This window comes from Saccopteryx bilineata, chromosome 6, assembly GCF_036850765.1.
Source record: "Saccopteryx bilineata isolate mSacBil1 chromosome 6, mSacBil1_pri_phased_curated, whole genome shotgun sequence".
Lineage (NCBI taxonomy): Eukaryota > Metazoa > Chordata > Mammalia > Chiroptera > Emballonuridae > Saccopteryx > Saccopteryx bilineata.
In genome coordinates this window covers 22,935,042-22,955,217 of record NC_089495.1, presented here as the reverse complement: position 1 = coordinate 22,955,217, position 20,176 = coordinate 22,935,042, and the positions used below count along the sequence as shown (strand labels likewise).

The 20,176-nt window shown below is 42.3% G+C and overlaps 1 protein-coding gene across 1 annotated transcript; it reads left to right on the top strand.

The window, feature by feature from the left end:
• Positions 1 to 2,984: 2,984 nt before the first annotated feature.
• On the top strand, positions 2,985 to 19,617 carry SARAF (store-operated calcium entry associated regulatory factor). Its single transcript, XM_066235040.1, has 6 exons — positions 2,985 to 3,292; positions 10,108 to 10,286; positions 12,896 to 13,313; positions 16,460 to 16,589; positions 17,308 to 17,459; positions 18,839 to 19,617. Exons 1-6 carry the CDS (start codon positions 3,193 to 3,195, stop codon positions 18,862 to 18,864), a joined length of 1,005 nt encoding a protein of 334 aa, XP_066091137.1. The 5' UTR covers positions 2,985 to 3,192; the 3' UTR covers positions 18,865 to 19,617.
• Positions 19,618 to 20,176: the final 559 nt, after the last annotated feature.

Here is a 20,176-nt window from a genome sequence, read left to right as displayed (position 1 = left end):
AGTGTGTTGGGAAGTGATAGGTTCTCATCTCATTGGCTCATGGCTTGGCTCCTGAGGAAAAACACATTTTAGGAAGCATTTTGGAGTATCCTAAAAGCCCCAGTGGCAGAGTTAAGTGCTAGTCCCCTTGTTTCCTCTTGTGAATATAATGGGTTGGGCATCACGGACATTTGTCCTTAGTGACATTTATGGGCAAATAGGATAGTTCTTTAGGTTGCTGAAGATAGTTCCATGGTCACTGAATCCTTTGGCTTTTCCATGAGAAACACAGTATTTCTAGGAAGAAAACACTCACTACCTTAAGGACTATTGTTGGTCTACAGATGTTGTCTAGAGTTACTTGAGACCTTAGGAACAGTGTGTCCAAATGTATTTCAAAGACCACTTATAACAGAATTCTTTGTGATGCTTCTTAAAAAATGCAAACTTCTGGGTCCCATGTCAGACTTTCTAAATCAGAACTTTTGTGGGAAGAGCCCAGGAATCTGAAATTTTAACAAGCACCCTGAAGATTTCCTATGCAAACTAAAACTTGAAAATAATTGTCTGAAAGGGGCAGAATGTTAGGAGTTTTCTTCATCAGTTTGCCAAGTGAATACTAAACATTAGTAATGTTGTATCCTTTAAATGTCCTCTAAGGATTCTTATATAATAGTTAATATTTCATAGTTTCAAAACTTCATTCAGAAGGATTGCTTTCCTCCAGAGTTAATTCACAAAGACAGGGATGGAGGTGAGAGGAGAGCTGTTGTTTATTGAGCAGCTATTATATGCTTGGTGCTTTAAATATTTATCTGATTTAATCCTCCCTATATTTTGTTAATTTGGAATTACTAACCTTTATACATTAAGTCAGAGAAACCCCAGAAAAAGATTTTGTTTTAGTTTTTTTTTATTTTTTATTTAAAAAACTCCTTATATTGGAAAAATTAAATATACAAAAAAGTAGTCTGAATACTGTAATGAACTTTCCTATACCATCAGCTACCCTTAACAGTTAATGCATTGTCAACTCTCCCCCACCTCCCATATTATTTTGCCCATATTATTTTGTAGGAAATACCAGATACAATTTTTCATCTTTAATATTTCAGTGTTTCTAAAAGGATTCTTAAAAATAACAGTCATAGTACATGTATCACATTTGAAAAATGATTCTTTAATATTTTTTAAAATATTAATTTAAAAAAATTTATTTTTTAAATTATAAGATTTAATTTATAATTTATTTATTTAATAAATTATAAATTTAATTTATAAGACAATATTTAATTGTCTTATAAATATCATTTAATTTATAGTTTGTTTGAATCAGGATCCAAATAAGGTTTATACATTGCTACTGTCATATCTAAATTCTCTTTTTTACACATTGTAGCTCTTCCTGTGGCATTAAATGCTGTCTTCATTTTAATAACATAATTACCAGTTTACCTTAGCTTTGAAGTTCAGACTTATATATCCCAATGACTATTTGACATGTTCACCTGGATGCCTACCTCAAACTTAACATGTTGAGAATAGAATTTTCTTTTTTATGAGAGGGAGAGGAATATCAACACATTGTTCCACTTAGTTGTGCATACATTGATGGCCTCTCATATTGCCCTAACTAGGCTTGAATGGGGGTTGAGCCAGCACCCCTGGGAGCTGGAGACCCTGGGTTGAACCAGTGCCTCGGTGCTCAAGGACGACACTTTATCCACTGCACCACCGGCCAGGGCGAGAATAGAATTTTCTATTTATTCTAGTTGTGCTTGGTCCCACTCTAAGCCACCAATGTTCTGCCTGCTTTATCCTACTCTCCTCCTTACTTTGCTTCATTTCTACCAGCCTTGTTTGCCTTTCCCACTCCCCAAATTTTGTTCTATTCACTGCTGTATTCACAGTGCCTGGCAGGTACTATTAGTTACTGGTAAGTGCTCAGTATATAAAAGTATTGATAAAATTAGTGAATGCTGGTCCTTAAAACAAAGCTGGAGCTGTTGCATCTCTTTGCTGTGAGTGAAGGCTCTTCCCCTGATCTTTGTGTGGCCGGTTCTTTCTCATCATTCAGGTCTCAAAGCTTCAATATCACTTGCTCAGTAAGATCCACCTTGAAGTTGCCTCCCAGTACTATTGTAGCTCCCTGTTTTATTATAATCTTTTTATTTATTTTTGAGGGGGAGAGAGAGAGAAGGAGAGAGACAGGAACATCAACGTGCCCTGACCAGGGATCAAGCTGCAACCTCTGTACTTTGGGAGGGTGTTCTAAGCAACTAAGCTATCTGGCCAGGGCTGTATCGCCTTGTTTTATTTCCATCAATGCACTTATCACTACCTATTATCTTATTTTATTAATTTATCTGTTAGTTTTGTGTGTTCTATTCCACTTCAGTGTAAGATCCATGGCTCTATCCTCCTCCGCGCCTAAAACAGTACCGGACACATATTAGGCATTCAGTCTAGATATGCTGAATAAATGAATGAAACGCCGTAGGCCTGTCAGACCTCAAAAATAATGCCTCTGCACTCTAGAACTGTTTTCTTTGGTTGGTTCTTTATTTAGGCTGTAGTTTCTCCTGGTGGTTTGAAGATTATTACTGCCACCACGCACAAGGAAATACTAAAGGCTCTGAGCCTCTGAAACCAGACAATGGATTTCCATGCTAACTTTTGCTCGAATCGTCTCTGTAGCGAATGGTTACAGAACACAAATAATGAGCCAGGAGTTATGCTGGCTGCTGAAGACATAAAGTTAAATAGGCACGCTAACTTCCCTGGGGACAGTTATTGAGGACTTGGAAATACACAACTTGACTGCACCTATCTTAGGGTTTTTTGCGTTGCGGTGGTTTCACTCTCTTCAACTGCAGCAACCCACGCTGGGAATCTTAGGGTGAACAGCCCCCGGCCCCGCCCACATCTTGTAGCACTCCTTTGGCTCCGCCCTAAACGGCGGCGCCCCGCCCCCGACCGCACTAAGCCCCAGGGGCGGGCCAGCAGCAGCCACTGCCGGTCCTCCACGCGCCGCAGCGGCAGTGACGTGAGCAAGGCGCAGGGACCTTCGTAGCTGCTGCGGTTCCGTACAGAGGCCTTCCTTTCTCCGCGGCTGGAGTTTGTGGCGTCGCTGTGCATCTGCGCGCGAATTTCCACAGTCCTGGTACCGGCCCGCGTCTGCCTGGCAGCCGCGCGCCATCTTCGCCCAGCGCCATGGCCGCGGCCGGTGGGCCCGGGGCGGCCGGACGCTGCCCTCGCCTCGGCGTCCTTTTGCTTCTGATCGCGGGCCCTGCCGTGGGCTGGAGCAGCCGTGGTGAGTGCGGGCTGCCCTCACCCCTTCCCGCCGCCTGTGGCCTGCGCTGAGACGCCCCGCGGGCCGCAGGTTTCGCTCGCCGCAGTGCCCTCCTTCCTCCTTTCCCTCCCCTTTGCTGTGCACCTGTGCCCTGCCCGGCGCCTTTGCTCCTCCCAGACGTCCCACGGGAGCGTGGGGACTGTTGGGGACTCGGTGGGGCGAGACGTGCCAGTGTTCTTAGCGTCCCCCTTCTTCCTTCCCCGGACTCAGAATTTATCCGCCTTCAGTTTTCTCGGGCTGCGGCCCTCATCCCGAGTCTGCCTGGAAAGCTCGACACACCTGCGCGTCTTGCTCTGTTGTCATGACTTGTCCCTGGTTGTTGTCATGGCCACCTGTTGCTGGGCCTGGCGGTTTACTTGACACCGGCGTCATCTGTGTCTCGCTTTAGTGGGCAGGGTAACAAACCTCTAGGTAGGTTAGCCTAACTCTTGCTTCTTAATGACCATTACAGCGAAGGACGTTGCGTAACGCCAGCTTTTTTCATTATCACCGTACTCTAGAATTTAAGAAATATTTTCTCATCTTATTATTATTATTTTTTTGTGATGGGACATAAGTGATTTTTAGGGAAAAGGTTCTTTTATATTACTATGTTATTAGAATTACTTAAAGAATTTTTTTTTTTTCCTGAAGCTGGAAACGGGGAGGCAGTCAGACAGACTCCCGCATGCGCCCGACCGGGATCCACCCGGCACGCCCACCAGGGGGCGATGCTCTGCCCCTCCGGGCCGTCGATCTGTGGCGACCAGAGCCACTCTAGCGCCTGGGGCAGAGGCCAAGGAGCCATCCCCAGCGCCCCGGTCATCTTTGCTCCAATGGAGCTCCGGCTGCGGGAGGGGAAGAGAGAGACAGAGAGGAAGGAGAGGGGGAGGGGTGGAGAAGCAGATGGGCGCTTCTCCTGTGTGCCCTGGCCAGGAATCGAACCCAGGACTTCCGCACGCCAGGCCGACGCTCTACCACTGAGCCAACCGGCCAGGGCCTACTTAAAGAATTTTTATGGGCTCAATAATGTAATTAATAATATGTATATGTGTGTATATGTATCACACACGCACAGATTTCCATTTTAATAAATAATGCATGCTCTTAAATTGGAATTAAAAAATAACTTAAACATTTAAAATTTCATTTCATTTTTGTTCTGGGGAGTAAAGATGTTGAAGTATGTTGAAAAGTGTACCAATATTGCATTTATGCCTTGGTGATAGTAGATGCTTATATTTTTGAGCTTAAGCAACAGACTTATTTCTATAATGCTGTGTTATTCTTAAATGCTGAAATGAGAGAAGGTGCTATATTGCAACTACTTGACTTTGAGTAACCCATTTGTTGTGGATGTTTTATTACTACTAAACTAAATAAAATGCTAGGTTGTATTTATTTTATTTTATTTTTTATTTTATTTATTTTTATTTGTTCATTTTAGAGAGGAGAGGGAGAGACAGAGAGAGAGGAGAGACAGAGAGAGATGAGGGGAGGAGCTGGAAGCATCAACTCCCATATGTGCCTTGACCAGGCAAGCCCAGGGTTTTGAACCGGCAACCTCAGCATTTCCAGGTTGACGCTTTATCCACTGCGCCACCACAGGTCAGGCTAGCTAGGTTGTATTTAAATGTACATTTTCCTTAATATATTCCTAGAAAGTTGTAAATAAATAGACTTTTATCAGAATTATTTAAAAATTGAAATGAAGAATAAACTAGTTGAACCCTCAATGAATTCTTAAAAGAGAACTTTTTAAATTTTATTTTATTCATTTTAGAGAGGAGAGGGAGAGACAGAGAGAGAGAGAGGAGAGACAGAGAGAAAGAAGGGGGGAGGAGCAGGAAGCATCAACTTCCATATGTGCCTTGACCAGGCAAGCCCAGGGTTTCGAACCGGCGACCTCAGCATTTCCAGGTTGATGCTTTATCCACTGCGCCACCACAGGTCAGGCAAAAGAGAACAGTTTTTAAAAAAATTATTTTTATTTATTTATTCATTTTAGAGATGAGAGAGAGAGAAGAGGGGGAGGAGTAGGAAGCATCAACTCCCATATGTGCCTTGACCAGGCAAGCCCAGGGTTTCGAACCAGTGACCTCAGCGTTCCAGGTCGATGCTTGATCCACTGCGCCACCACCAATCAGGCAAAACAGAACAGTTTTAAGAGTTTAAGAGTCAGGGGGATTAAAAATAAAAAGAAATCAAATTTGAATTAATGGTGAACCACTTCCTGGTAACTCTCTCTTACTCTATGAAACTGTTGTTCTGGAAAAACAAGAACAAAAATGCCAAAATATTTGCAAAGTAAATGAACCAATTTTTATAAATTCCGCTTTGTCCTTTATTTTATGAAGCTATTTTATTGGGTTAAAAATTTTTTTTTTTAAGTGAGAGGAGAGGAGATAGACAGACTTCTGCATGCTCTTGGACCAGGATTCACCCAGCAACCCCATCTGGGGTAGATGTTGGAATCAACTGAGCTATCCCCCCAGCGCCTGAGGCCAACACTTGGACCAGCCAGCTGTCCTCAGCACCAGGGAGCTGAGGCTTAAACCATTGGAGCTACTGGCTTCCAGAGGTGAAGAGAGAGAGAGAAGGGGGAGAGGAAGGGGAAGAGAATCAGATGGTCGTTTGTCATTTGTGCCCTGACTGGGGATCAAACCCCAGATGTCTGCATGTGAGGCGGACGCTCTCTCTTCTGAGCTAACTGGCCAGGGCCAATTCTAATTTCTTAATGTCAATTATTACTCGTTTCATATTCAGATATTACAGTTCCAAAAATGTCTACGTTAGTTTGCTCAAACCAGCACCCAGTCTAGCACCGTGCATCAGCTCTGATTGAATTATCTTTTAAAATGTAGGACAGTCCCTTTTTTCATGCTACTATGTTGCTGGAGAAATTGAGACAGTTGTCCTTAAAATATCCTATATTCTGGATTCTGTTTTTATTGGTGGTGTTTTAGTTTTTTTACTTCCCTGTATTTAAAAAAAACTGGATTAGGTCCAAAGATTAATTAGATTTATATTAAATACTTTTGGATTTTTTTTTTTTTCAGAGGCAGAGATAGACAGGGACAGACAGACAGGAACGGAGAGAGATGAGAAGCATCAATCATCAGTTTCTCGTTGCGCGTTGTGACTTCTTAGTTGTTCATTGATTGCTTTCTCACATGTGCCTTGACCGCGGGCCTTCAGCAGACTGATTAACCCCCTGCTGGAGCCAGCGACCTTGGGTCTAAGCTGGTGAGCTCTTTGCTCAAGCCAGATGAGCCCGCGCTCAAACTGGCGACCTCGGGGTCTCGAACCTGGGTCCTTCCACATCCCAGTCCGACGCTCTATCCACTGCGCCACCACCTGGTCAGGCTACTTTTGGAGATTACATCACAGGAAATGCTGTAAAATCAGTTTGTCCTACTATTAACAATGCTGGGATTGACTAGTAGATTATAGTGACTTTACCTCTCTTGTGAAGTTACATTTTTCCCACTTGTGACTAGAAAGCATGCTGTAATGCTACTTGGCACCATACCAATGAGCCCGAAAATTCTGCCCTCCTGCTTGAGTGACAATCTGGAACACCCAGCCAGACTTTTCTTTCATTTTCTGCTTCTATCTTTTTGAGATACTGGAAGCTTTTCTAAGTCTTTCTTTTGTACGTCACCTGTTTCTCTCCTTTTCTTCTGGCAGTATTTGTTGGCAGTTACTGTACACTGTTCTAAGATTTCACAATGATATGCCTTTGTGTGGGTCTGTTTTGAGACCCTGTTTATTGGCTTCTTTTAATATGACAGCTCACACCCTTCAGTTTGGGAACTTTTCTTGAAGTATATCTCTGAATGTGTTCCATCTGATTTCTCTCCCCTCCTTTTTCTGGAACTCCTGTTGGCATTTTGGACTTCCTGAACTGGTTCTGTAATTTTCTACCCCCCCCACCCCAGACCGACTTTCCATCTTTTTGCTCCACTTTCAAGGAGATTTTATTACCTTGAACTTGTAATAGTTCTATTGTATTTTTCATCTCAGCTGCCCTGGTTTTAATTTCTAAGAGCTCTTGTTTTGTTCTCTGAGTGTCCCCTTTCAAGATGATTGTTTTATGGATGCAGTGTGTTATATCTTTGAGGCTATCATAGCTTTAAAAAAATAAAAATATGTTCTTCTCCCTGTATAGTCTCTCTTCCCTCCAGATTGCTTTTGTGGGTTGTTTTGTCCTGGTTGTTGTACTCCATGTTAGGGAATTTCCTCATATTTTTAGTAATTCTTGGCTCTCTGCTCAAAATTAAGGATGGGAACCAAAAAGCTGATTGGAAGGTATCAATGTATGGTCGGTGCTTTTGGACTTTAAACTTTACTGTCAGGTGACCTGGTGACTGTAGGGTTGCTTGGGTGGTTCTTATTTGGGAAAATTGATATTGCTGTATTTAAGTATTTCTTATTGGTTAGTTTACAAAGGGAATAGACTTCCGGTCTCTCACTCAGAGGGCAAGGGAATGGTTGCTGGTGTTTTGTGAGCCTTGTGGGCAAAGAGGTTTATGCTTTCGGCACTCGGCATGCAGAGTGCGTGCAGTTACTGGGACCCCTTCCCCGTGTGTGTTGCCGTGCCCTCTGCTGTACCAGGTATCCGCTAGGACAGGGCCCTTCGGTTGGCCCGCTTCAGAGAGTGTCTCCTCACGTTTCTCGGGGGGAGAAGGGACAGTAGCAGCAGCATAAACTGGGGGAAAGATTCAGGGAATGAAGCTGCTTCTCAAGTAGCTTTCACCTTGTAGGGCTTATTTTAGGCATATCCAGTTCAAAAGTTGCCAATTTCTGTTCTTCTTAGGGATTCTATTACGTGAGATTGGTTCTCAGTTTTCTCCGTGCCTGGTTTGGCATTTGGCTTTTATTTAGGTCTCCTCACCGACCATTATACCACCTCCCGTAGGCTTTCACATTTCAGAGTTCTGTTGCTGTCTTCTTTTCTGTTTTATTTGATGTTGTTCATCTACATCATCAAAACAACCCGCTTATTATAGTTTTAGTGGAATTTGAGTGGCAGCAAATTCTGCTAATTTGACAGGTTGAGTATAGGGAACTAAGTGCTAACAGAATGGTAGAAAGTGATGTCTGCTCTGAGCAGCAGTAAAAAGTGGATGGCTCACATCTGGCCTCTCGGCATCCATGAAGCTGGTACGGGTACTAGAACACTGTCAGGACACCCAGAGCTCCGTGACTGCTTGCTAGCCTAAGGACACAGCACTGAGTTTAAGCGCTGCTCTCCACACCTGGCTTGAGTTTACCTTTTGGGGACTTAAGCTGCAAGAGTTTTTAGAATCCCTTTAGCTTTGCAAGGAGGTGCACCACCAGTGTGAGGGTGAAATGGATGTTGAATGAACCAGTCCACAGTCGTCTCCCATCATAATCCAAGATTGAGAAGTAGAAAGACTACTACTAATAATTTTCTAATAATAAAATTATTTTCTAATAATACTTTAATATTCATTTATGTACATGAATGCCAGACAGTTTCCTTGTCTTGACTTTTTGTTCTTCACCCTCTTTGTCATTGTGATTTTTAATTTATAAAATAGTTTAAATATTTTTAATTTGTAAAGTTATGAAAGATTTGAAATACTTAAAAATGTACACAATAGACACCAATATACTCACTACCCAGATTTATGAAATCTTCACATCATATTGGCAGCAATCTGATACCCAAATCTCCCCACCTGCAAAGTAATAAAACATTAGGGATAGAGAGCTAAAGCCCCTTCTTTCCGTCTCTCCTCAGAGGTACTCATTTGAATTTGGAGTTCACTTATTCTTGCTCATGTTTTCATGCTGTCATTATAAACATCATTACCTAGACATTAGCAATATGCAGTACTGCTTAGTTTGTTGTCAAGGTGTATGTAATGTTATATCATACTAAACATTCTGCAGCTTGTTTTGCTTAAAATGTTTTTACTATTACCTAGTCTGATAACATGAGTTCTAGTTCACTAATTTTTTATTTTTATTTTTTTTACAGGGACAGAGAGTCAGGGAGAGGGATAGATAGATAGGGACAGACAGACAAGAACGGAGAGAGATGAGAAGCATCAATCATCAGTTTTTCGTTGCGACATCTTAGTTGTTCATTGATTGCTTTCTCCTGTGTGCCTTGACCACAGGCCTTCAGCAGACTGAGTAACCCCTTGTTCATGCCAGCAACCTAGGGTCCAAACTGGTGAGCTTTTTGCTCAAGCCAGATGAGCCCACGTTCAAGTTGGCAACCTCGGGGTCTCGAACCTGGGTCCTCTGCATCCCAGTCTGACGCTCTAGCCACTGCGCAACCACCTGGTCAGGCTCTAGTTCACTAATTTTAACTGCTGTAGAATATTCCACTGTATGAATAAGCCAAAATTTAATTAATCCATTCACCTGTTGACAGACATTTAAGTCATGAAATGTGCTTCAGGAACAAGGATGTATATTTTTTGCCATTTTAATTAACCATTAATGTTGTACCTAGACATTAACATTTCAGGTTAATGAACTTTTTCTGACTTTGCAAAAATTATGTTGAACTTGTGATATAGAAGCAGTTTGGGGGCCCCAGCCTGAAACAGGGGAGGCCACCTGTATTTTGTGCAAGACACCTGAGTGTTGTTGGTCTGGCTTTAGAAGGTTGTCCCCTCTCTTTCTTAGTCATGCTCAAAAGATGAGAAAGAGCCTTGCTTTTAAGAGTATTTAGCATGACAAGAGTTTCATTAGGATGACTTTCTGCATTTGACAAGATATTTACTGTCTGTTCATATGTGTTCTTATTCTTTCAGACAGAATTTTGTTGCAGGATATAAAAGCTCTCACCCTCCACTATGACCGCTATACCACCTCCCGCAGGCTGGACCCGGTCCCACAGTTAAAATGTGTCGGAGGCACAGCTGGATGTGATTCTTACACCCCCAAAGTCGTGCAGTGCCAGAACAAAGGCTGGGATGGCTATGATGTACAGGTAACACTCACCACGTTGACGGCGGGCCAGATGGGCTTTTTAATTCAATGAAGTGTTTATTGGGACATTGTTCAGTATTCTTGGGAAGCCTAGGGCTGGGAGATTTGGAGGGAGGGAGGACATGGCTGCTAATGGATATAAAATTTCTTTTGTGGGCAGTGAAAATATTCTACGATTGATTATGGTGATGGTTTTAGTCTATTCAACTCTGAATAGACTAAAAACCATTGAAATGGGTGAATATTTGGATGTGAGTATCTCAGTAAAGCTTTTACAAAAAATAATATAGTGTATCTGAAATTGGAGAGAAGATAAATTTGTCTTCCTCTTACAGAAAGGCAATAGGACCAATAAAATCTATTTTAGCTGTGTCTCTTCAAATGTTGTTAAAGAGGCATGTTACCTATTCAGCTCAAAATATAGTTCTAAAATTTAAACTAAACCTGGGCTTTTTTATTAAAGTGGACATTTGCAAGGGTATTGTGGATTCTTTTTGCATTTTTTATTATTATTTTTTTTTACATAGGCAGAGATAGACAGGGACAGACAGACAGGAACGGAGAGATGAGAGGCATCAATCATTAGTTTTTCGTTGTGCGTTGCGACTTCTTAGTTGTTCATTGATTGCCCTCTCATATGTGCCTTGACCGCGAGCCTTCAGCAGACCGAGTAACCCCTTGCTGGAACCAGCGACCTTGGGTCCAAGCTGGTGAGCTTTTTGCTCAAGCCAGATGAGCCCGCGCTCAAGCTGGCGACCTCGGGGTCTCGAACCTGGGTCCTTCTGCATCCCAGTCCGACGCTCTATCCACTGCGCCACCACCTGGTCAGGCCTTTTTGCATTTTTAAAAGTATCTTTTTTTTTTTTTTTCCCCCATTTTTCTGAAGCTGGAAACAGGGAGAGACAGTCAGACAGACTCCCGCATGCGCCCCACCGGGATCCACCCGGCACGCCCACCAGGGGCGATGCTCTGCCCATCCTGGGCGTCGCCATGTTGCGACCAGAGCCACTCTAGCGCCTGGGGCAGAGGCCAAGGAGCCATCCCCAGCGCCCGGGCCATCCTTGCTCCAATGGAGCCTTGGCTGCGGGAGGGGAAGAGAGAGACAGAGAGGAAAGCGCGGCGGAGGGGTGGAGAAGCAAATGGGCGCTTCTCCTGTGTGCCCTGGCCGGGAATCAAACCCGGGTCCTCCGCACGCTAGGCCGACGCTCTACCGCTGTAAAAGTATCTTTAAAAATAACTTTAGAGAATTACTTATAGGAATGGACCCTGGAATGCTAGTCAGTGGTTAAAAATTTGTGTAGAAAGTGTTTCTCACAGGTCATATACTATCTCTGATACTATATGTAACTATCAGATCTTTATATACTGCTCACAAAAATTAGGGGATATTTCAAAATGAATATGAAGCGATAAAAAAAGCATTTAATTTTTTCTTATTAAGCAAGAACATCAGAAAAGCAAACAACAAATCAAAGAAAGTTCAATTATGCAAATGAGATGCAAACTCAACTTTTATTTCATTGGTGGAAATGCACTATAGTAGGGGTAGTCAATCTTTTTATACCTACCACCCACTTTTGTATCTCTGTTAGTAGTAAAATTTTCTAACTACCCACTGATTCCACAGTAATGGTGATTTATAAAGTAGGGAAGTAACTTTACTTTATAAAATTTATAAAGCAGAGTTACAGAAAGTTAAAGCATATAATAATAATTACTTACCAAGTACTTTATATTGGATTTTTGCTAAGTTTGACAGAATAAATCTTTATAAAACAACTTACTATAGTTAAATCTGTCTTTTTAGTTATACTTTGGTTGCTCCGCTACCGCCCACCATGAAAGCTGGAACGCCCACTAGTAGGCAGAGGGGACCAGGTTGACTACCACTGTACTATACAGAAGGTTGAAAGTACTAGAGTATCTGCATGTTCCCTGATCCCCTAATTTTTGTGGGCAGTGTATATATGATACTGGGTTTTGAGCCTTAATATTAAAAAAAAAACCTATTTTAAAAGGAAACATCTTGAACAACAGTGGTAAAAAGTTGATTTAGAAACTGCACCTGACCTGTGGTGGCACAGTGGATAAAGCCCTGACCTGGAATGCTGAGGTCGCTGGTTCGAGACCCTGGGCTTGCCTGGTCAAGGCACATATGATGAGTTGATGCTTCCTGCTCTCACCACTAGCCCCATCTCTCTTTTGCTCTCTCTTCTTTCTAAAATCAATAAATAAAATCTAAAAAAAATTTTTCCCTTAAAATTTGTAAATTTTAGAGAATAATTATTATGTACAAAATATGTATAGCAATAAAATGAACACTCATGTACCTACCACCTAGCTTAAGTAGAACATTATTAATCATTGTCACACCAACAAATTCAATAAAAATGTATGAAAAAAGAATGAAGGGGCAGAACATCAGTGTCACCAGTGTCTCCGCGGCCCCTCGCGTGCCCTCCTCCCAGCACAGAACCACTCACCGTCCTGAGTGTTGTCTGTCGCTCCCTTGCTTGGTCTTGCAGTTTTACGACAGCTAGGTAGCCCAAGTGATAGAAACTGAAATAAAATCTTTTGGTCCTAATAACCTATTTCTACTTCTTTTCACAGTGGGAGTGTAAGACTGATTTAGACGTTGCGTACAAATTTGGAAAGACTGTGGTGAGCTGTGAAGGCTATGAGTCCTCTGAAGACCAGTATGTGCTCAGAGGCTCCTGCGGCCTGGAGTATGACTTAGATTACACGGACCTCGGCCTGAAGAAGCTGAGAGAGTCTGGGAAGAGCTACGGCTCTAACTCTTTCTCTGATTATTACCAAAAGTTGTACTCCCCACATTCCGGTGGCATCAGTGGGTTGATTACCATCGTGGTGTTACTTGCTATTGCCTTTGGGGTTTATAAGTTGTTCCTTAGTGATGGTCAAGATTCGCCTCCACCATATTCTGAGTATCCTCCGTATTCTCACCGTTACCAGGGATTCAGCAACTCGGCGGGACCCCCTCCCCCAGGCTTCAAGCCAGGGTTCACAGGTGGGTTGCCTGGGCAGTGGCACTGCGCAGGGTAGGAGAGGTGCGAACCCTGTACAGTGTCTGAGATAGGAAGTGGTTGCATGGGGAGTCAAAGCCGATTTGTCTTCTCGTTCCAGGGTTCACAGGTGGGTTGCCTGGGCAGTGGCACTGCGCAGGGTAGGAGAGGTGCGAACCCTGTACAGTGTCTGAGATAGGAAGGGGTTGCATGAGGAGTCACAGCGGATTTGTCTTCTCGTTTCGGTTTTACTTTCAGTGTCTTTGACCTCTTTTGTTCTGTTTCTCTGTAAGGCTTTTCATTACTGTTTTCCGGCTGCATGGTTGAATTGTAAATCATCTTAATCAGAAAAACTTGATCAGATTTGATATTAATCATTTAGAATGTGACACTCTGTGTCACACCATAAACAAACATTTAAAGTATTATAGATCTCAAAAGATAGAATAATTAAGTTTCTAAGTAAAAATATAGGCAACATTTGTCGTGACCTTGGGATAGGTAAAAATTTCTTGGAACACAAAAAATACCAGCCATGAAAGAAAAGATGGATAAATTAGACTTATTTAAATTAAGAACATCTAGTTATCAATGCCTGATCAGGCATTGGTGCAGTGGATAGAGCATTGACCTGAGGTGCTGAGAACTCAGGTTTGAAACCCCGAGGTCGCCAGCTTGAGCACGGGCTCACCTGGCTTGAGTGAGGGCTCACCTGGCTTGAGTGTGGGCTCACCGGCTTAAGTGCAGACTTACCAGCTTTAGTGCCAATTTGAGTATGGGATCACAGACATGACCCCATGGTTGCTGGCTTGAACCCAAATGTTGCTGGCTTGAGCAAGGGGTCACTGGCTCAGCTGGAGCCCCCCTTAACCCCCCCTTCAAGGCACATATGAGAAAGCAATCAATGAACAACTAAAGTGCCACAACTCAGAGCTGATGCTCTCATCTCTCTCCCTTCCTGTCTGTCCCTGCCTGTCCCTCGCTCTCTCTCACTAAATTAAAAACAAAAAACATCTAGTAATCAAAAGACAACATTAAGAGAGTGAAAAGGCAAGCTACACACTTGGAGAAAATATGACATACCCAACAGAGGATGCACATCTAAAATAGATAAAGAGTTCCCACAAATCTAAGAAAAGACAAACAATCCAGTTTTAAAAATGGACAGAGGGCTTAAACAGTCATTTTTTAAAAAATTTTATGTATTCATTTTAGAGAGGAGAGAGAAAGGGAGAGAGAGGGAGAGAGAGACAGAGAGAGAAGGTGGGGAGGAGCTGGAAGCATCAACTCCCATATGTGCCTTGACCAGGCAAGCCCAGGGTTTCGAACCGGCGACCTCAGCATTTCCAGGTCGACGCTTTATCCACTGCGCCACCACAGGTCAGGCAGTCATTTTATAATAAAAGATAATATTCATATGTCCAATAAGAATGTGAAAAGATGCTTAGCATTATTAATCTGGAAAATGTAGATTAAAATCATGGTGAATTCATTATTAACTACCATATAACCACTATAATGGCTAAGATTAAAAAGACAGAACACTAAATAGTCAAGCTGGAACTTGCTGGTTGGAGTTAAAATGGTAAAACATATGCCTACCCTACGACCCAGTAGTTCTATTCCTTGATACATCCCTAGGTGAAATGCATGCATATGTACACAAATCATGCACAAGAATTTTCATAGCAGTTTTATGCACAATAGTCAAAACCTGAAGATACAATGGCCATAAACATTAGAATGAGACAAATTGTGCTTTCTTTTAGCACAATGGAATACCACACATCAGTTTAAAAAAGCCCCTAAGACCCCCAACCTGATATATGCAATAGTAGGATTGATTCTCCTAGGCATGGTATACCAGACACAAAAGAGTACCTACCATATGACTGTTTACAAAGAGTCAAGATGGACAACCCTGAAGTAGGTGAGAGCAGTCTGAGAAATACTTATCTCTGATGTGTGGGTGTCTTATCTATTGGGAATCGTCATGAGGAGAAAGCCTTCTAGGTACTAGAGATGTTTTATTGATGTGGGTAGTAACATGCATGGGTGCATATGTACACATATATTATGCTTTACATGTTTGATTAGCATACTTGCCTTCATGATTATTATACATCAGTTAGAAAAAAAACTTCCTCTGAACAGAAGATACTTTTTTGGTCACTTTAAGACCTGACTTCCCAGCTGATGCAAACAAATGTCTGGCTGCCTCCACTTGCATTCCTCCTTAGACACTCAAGTGTAGCAGTCACCTGGAGCTTTTAGAGAATTCACGCCGCCGCAAGGAGTGACTCTGACAAGTGGGAGTCATATGCTAGTAGCTCATCTGAAGCAGGGCAAATGTGACCGTATAGGAGGACCCCCCCCCATCCTAGACTAAAATAATATAAACTAAACTAAATCCGTAATTATAAATCCATATTTTATAAGTACACTTTTTAAAAAAATTTTTTTAAATTTTTCTGAAGCTGGAAATGGGGAGAGACAGTCAGACAGACTCCTGCATACGCCCGACCGGGATCCACCCGGCACGCCCACCAAGGGCGATGCTCTGCCCACCAGGGGGCGATGCTCTGCCCCTCTGGGGCGTCGCTCTGCCGTGACCAGAGCCACTCTAGCGCCTGGGGCAGAGGCCAAGGAGCCATCCCCAGCGCCTGGGCCACTTTTGCTCTAATGGAGCCTTGGCTGCGGGAGGGGAAGAGAGAGAGAGGAAGGGGGGGGGGTAGAGAAGCAAATGGGCGCTTCTCCTATGTGCCCTGGCCGGGAATCGAACCTGGGTCCCCCGCACACCAGGCCGATGCTCTACCACTGAGCCAACCGGCCAGGGCCATGAGTACACTTTTTGAATACAACTTGTTTATAAGTTGAGGCCTGAGTACTATAAAAAATAGTACAGTAGCCCTGGCCGGATAGCTCGGTTGGTTGGAGTGTTGTCGCGAAGTGCAGAGGTTGCTGGTTCAGTCCTTAGTCAGGGCACATACTGTTCTTGTTTTTCTGTCTCTTTCCCTACCTCTCTCTAAAACAAAACGAAACAAAAACAAAAACCAGTGCAGGTGAAATAATTGAAATTCCTTTTATCTTTGGTTCTATTGGCTATGTTTTGTTTAAATATGAATATGTAATATATCATTTTTATTTCTAGGACCACATGGTGCAACTTCTGGCTTTGCAAGTGCTTTCACCGGACAACAAGGATCTGAGAATTCAGGCCCAGGCTTCTGGACCGGCTTGGGAACTGGGGGAATATTAGGGTATTTGTTTGGCAGCAACAGGTAGGCTTTGAATTTATCTCACTTAATTCAGCTTTTCTTTATTGAGTTGTTTTGCTTACAATTTTACTGGATTTGGTTTTGTTATGGAAAATAAGTTATGGTGACATTACCCTATTAAATCAGATTATTTGGGGATGGGAAGGCATACTGCATGTGCTGTGATCAGTATTGTGTGTGTTATTTTTTCATTGTGTTTCTTCTTGTGTCCTCTTTATACATAGTATGAGATAGGAAAAAGAGTGTTCACTTGACATCTGAGAAAGTGATTAAGTGGGAAACAACACAACATTTGGGGAGCAGTTAGTGGCCTGGTTTGGTAGGAGAATGTCAGATGCAAGGCTGGAAAAAACTTGGAGCCAGACTGTAGAATGTCCTCAATATTATTGGTAGTTTAAGTTCAGATTTTGCTCCATTGCAAATTTAGAAAGAAAGAGCCATTTCTCCTTTCTACTTTCTTCCTCTATGGCAGCGGTTCTCAACCTGTGGGTCGCAACCCCCACCGGGGTCGCGACCCACAGGTTGAGAACTGCTGCTCTATGGCAATGACCATAATCAGAATTATAAAATAGTATTTGCTTCATGTTAATCCTAATATACCAGAACATGGTAGAAAAAAAAACACTTGATAAAGATTATTTTTTCTGATAGTTCAGGGATAAGAAGGTATTTAAAAGTTAAAGGCACAAGAAAAATACGTGATGTATATTTGTCTTTCTAGAGCAGCAACACCCTTTTCCAACTCGTGGTACCACCCATCTACTCCCTCATACTCCAGCCCATGGAACAGCCATGCTAACTCGCCGCCTCACGGAGGCTCAGGGAGCCAGGCGGCATGTTCAGGTTCAGAGACAAGAACCAGAACAGCATCAGGTAAGAGCAAAACTACAGAAGTTCCTGTCATGTAAGAGTAGAATACAGAAATAGTTTTGGAACGTAAGAAGAAAATTGCATATTTAGCAGTTGTGGTTTTATTTGGTCTACCCACCAGAAAATAATAGGACAATTAACAAAGTATAGATCAGATTCATTCCTCTCACTTCTAAACATTCTTTAAAAATTTGACAAGGATGTGCTTTAGACTTCTGCCACTAACCATGGTTTTAACTAAAACCTTCCTGGATGTCGGTTTCCTTATCTGTTTAATTCTGTGATATCTAGGGATCCTTTAAGCTCCAAAGTTGAATTTTCTAGGTAGAAGTTTGAACTTTTTAAATTCAGTAAAACTTAAAACTATATTGAGGCATACTTCAAAAAATTGTAAAAAATTTGATTATAATGTTTATTGCAGTTACTAAAGGGACATTTTGCAAAAAGCAAGGATACTAAAAAGAAGAACTCTTTGGAGTTAAACACGCAGATAATTCGCAGAGAATGGGAGGTAGTGGGTAAGGAGGCAGTTAGGAGGTGCTGGGATTGAGTTTGTCTTTTGGGGGGGAGGTATAGAGCAATGCTTAGTTCTTCAAAGTGGTAGACTATATTTACATATATTTTGAAATGTAAGAGTGACATTCTCATAGAGCTGCTGTGAATATAAATTAATACAGCACTTTTTGAAAAACTGTTTGGCATTACCTAATTGAACGTAAGCATAAACCAAGACTCAGCAGTTTACTCTCAGATGTATAGCAACAGAAGTGCATATGCTTGTACACTGAAAGGTACGTAATGTAAGGGACTTAAATGAAGAAAATCGTAAAACATTATTACCAAATGACCTAAAGAAAAACCTGAAAACCGTGGAGACTTTTTAGGTGGGAACACTTACTTTGTAACCTGCCAGCATGTGTGCGTGTGTGTGTGTGTGTGTGTGTGTGTGTGTGTGTGTGCGCGCGCATGTGCGCGCATCAGGAAGTCCGAAACTGCCCGCACATTGTTCCTACTTAGCGCTGGACTTGAGAGAGGCAGTAGGACAGGGCTTGGGCTCCACTGGCCTCCCTGCTTTTTGGCTTAGACTTGGCGGATTGCCTGTACCACACTGGCCCCCACTGTAGAACACCCCTTCTTTGCTTTGCTGGACTAGCAGTTATCGCTGCAAGCAGGTGCATAGGCTTGCTGACCGGGTGATGGGAGGGCTGGCTGGCGAGGCCCTGCACTCGGCCGTGCGTGGCCTGTTCCAGCAGGGCTCTCATTCTCTCCTGCCCTCATGTCTCTCTTACTCATTTGCTAACAGTAAAATGTATGACTACTGTAATTCTATAAGCAGTTCTAGTGCATTAACACTCTAATACAAATTTCCTCTTCTCATTTAGGATATGGTGGTACCCGAAGACGATAAGAAAGTAAAAAGTTGAAGTCAAACACTGGATGCAAAGTTTCTGACTTTTTATCACTTTCTCTTGGAAAAAAGTGCTACCAGTTAACAACTGGGAGAGGGAAATATTAATTCTATGGTGTTTTGTCTTGTATAGCTTTTTGTGTGCTATTATTTAAAGAGAGTAAGAGTTATTAATATGACAGAATACTTATACAGAACATTGTGTTAGTGTAACATGCAGATGTTTATTACAGTTTTTGAGTAATTACCTTAGAATGCTGAAAATGTGTTGTTTAATTTCTGAACCCTGTGATGCCGTGAGGAGCAGTAAGAATAAACTTCATAGCAATAGACACCGAGCACACAATACGCAGTATCAACCCAGTTTTTGTTTATGAGTCGTAACCGCATAGTAACAGTAGTGTATTTGGCATTCAATATTTGCTGTTTTGCAAACATTTGAACCAAGCTTTGGACTACTAATTATACTAGCCTGTGGGTTTAGATCACTTTTGAGCTCAGGATCTTAGAATCCTTCAGTGGTGGTAGGGTTCTGGCGAGAATTACCTTTTTAAAGAAAAGGTAGGGAAAAAAAGTATCTAGGAGGCTGTGAATGATTGTGTGCTGACAGAAATTCTTGAAACCGTATTCATTTCGTAAGAGGTGAAGCTCGGATGCTTCACCAGAGGTCTGTACCGCAAGGCGTGCAGTGTCTGGAGTCTCCAATGTAGCCGTCTGTCTCAGTCTTACAATAAAATGGCAGGATAAAAGCAAGGGCTTGGTCTTATTCTTTTTACCTGCTTTGGACACAAAATGATGTACCTTTTTACCATTTTTCCCAAAGGAAAAGGGGTTATGCAGAAGTTCTATCTCTCTAAACCAGGGGTCCCCAAACTTTTTACACAGGGGGCCAGTTCACTGTCCCTCAGACCGTTGGAGGGTCGGACTATAAAAAAAACTATGAACAAATCCCTATGCACACTGCACATATTTTAAAGTAAAAAAACAAAATGGGAACAAATACAATATTTAAAATAAAGAACAAGTAAATTTAAATCAACAAACTGACCAGTATTTCAATGGCAACTATGGACCTGCTTTTGGCTAATGAGATGGTCAATGTGCTCCTCACTGACCACCAATGAAAGAGGGGCCCCTTCCGGAAGTGCGGCGGGGGCCGGGTAAATGGCCTCAGGGGGCCGTAGTTTGGGAACCCCTGCCCTGAACAATAACTTCCCATGGTAGGCTTGCCTTAGTTACCAGTCATTTAGTAAATGTTTTCAAAAAAGTAATTTAAAAATGGCGTGGAAGGAAGCCTCTGCTAAATATTGTT

Coding starts and splice junctions, on each gene's coding strand:
- SARAF (XM_066235040.1), top strand. CDS start 3,193: ATGGCCGCGGCCGGTGGGCCCGGGGCGGCCGGACGCTGCCCTCGCCTC. Junction 3,293..10,107: donor CGTGGGCTGGAGCAGCCGTG/GTGAGTGCGGGC, acceptor TTATTCTTTCAG/ACAGAATTTTGTTGCAGGAT. Junction 10,287..12,895: donor GGGATGGCTATGATGTACAG/GTAACACTCACC, acceptor TTCTTTTCACAG/TGGGAGTGTAAGACTGATTT.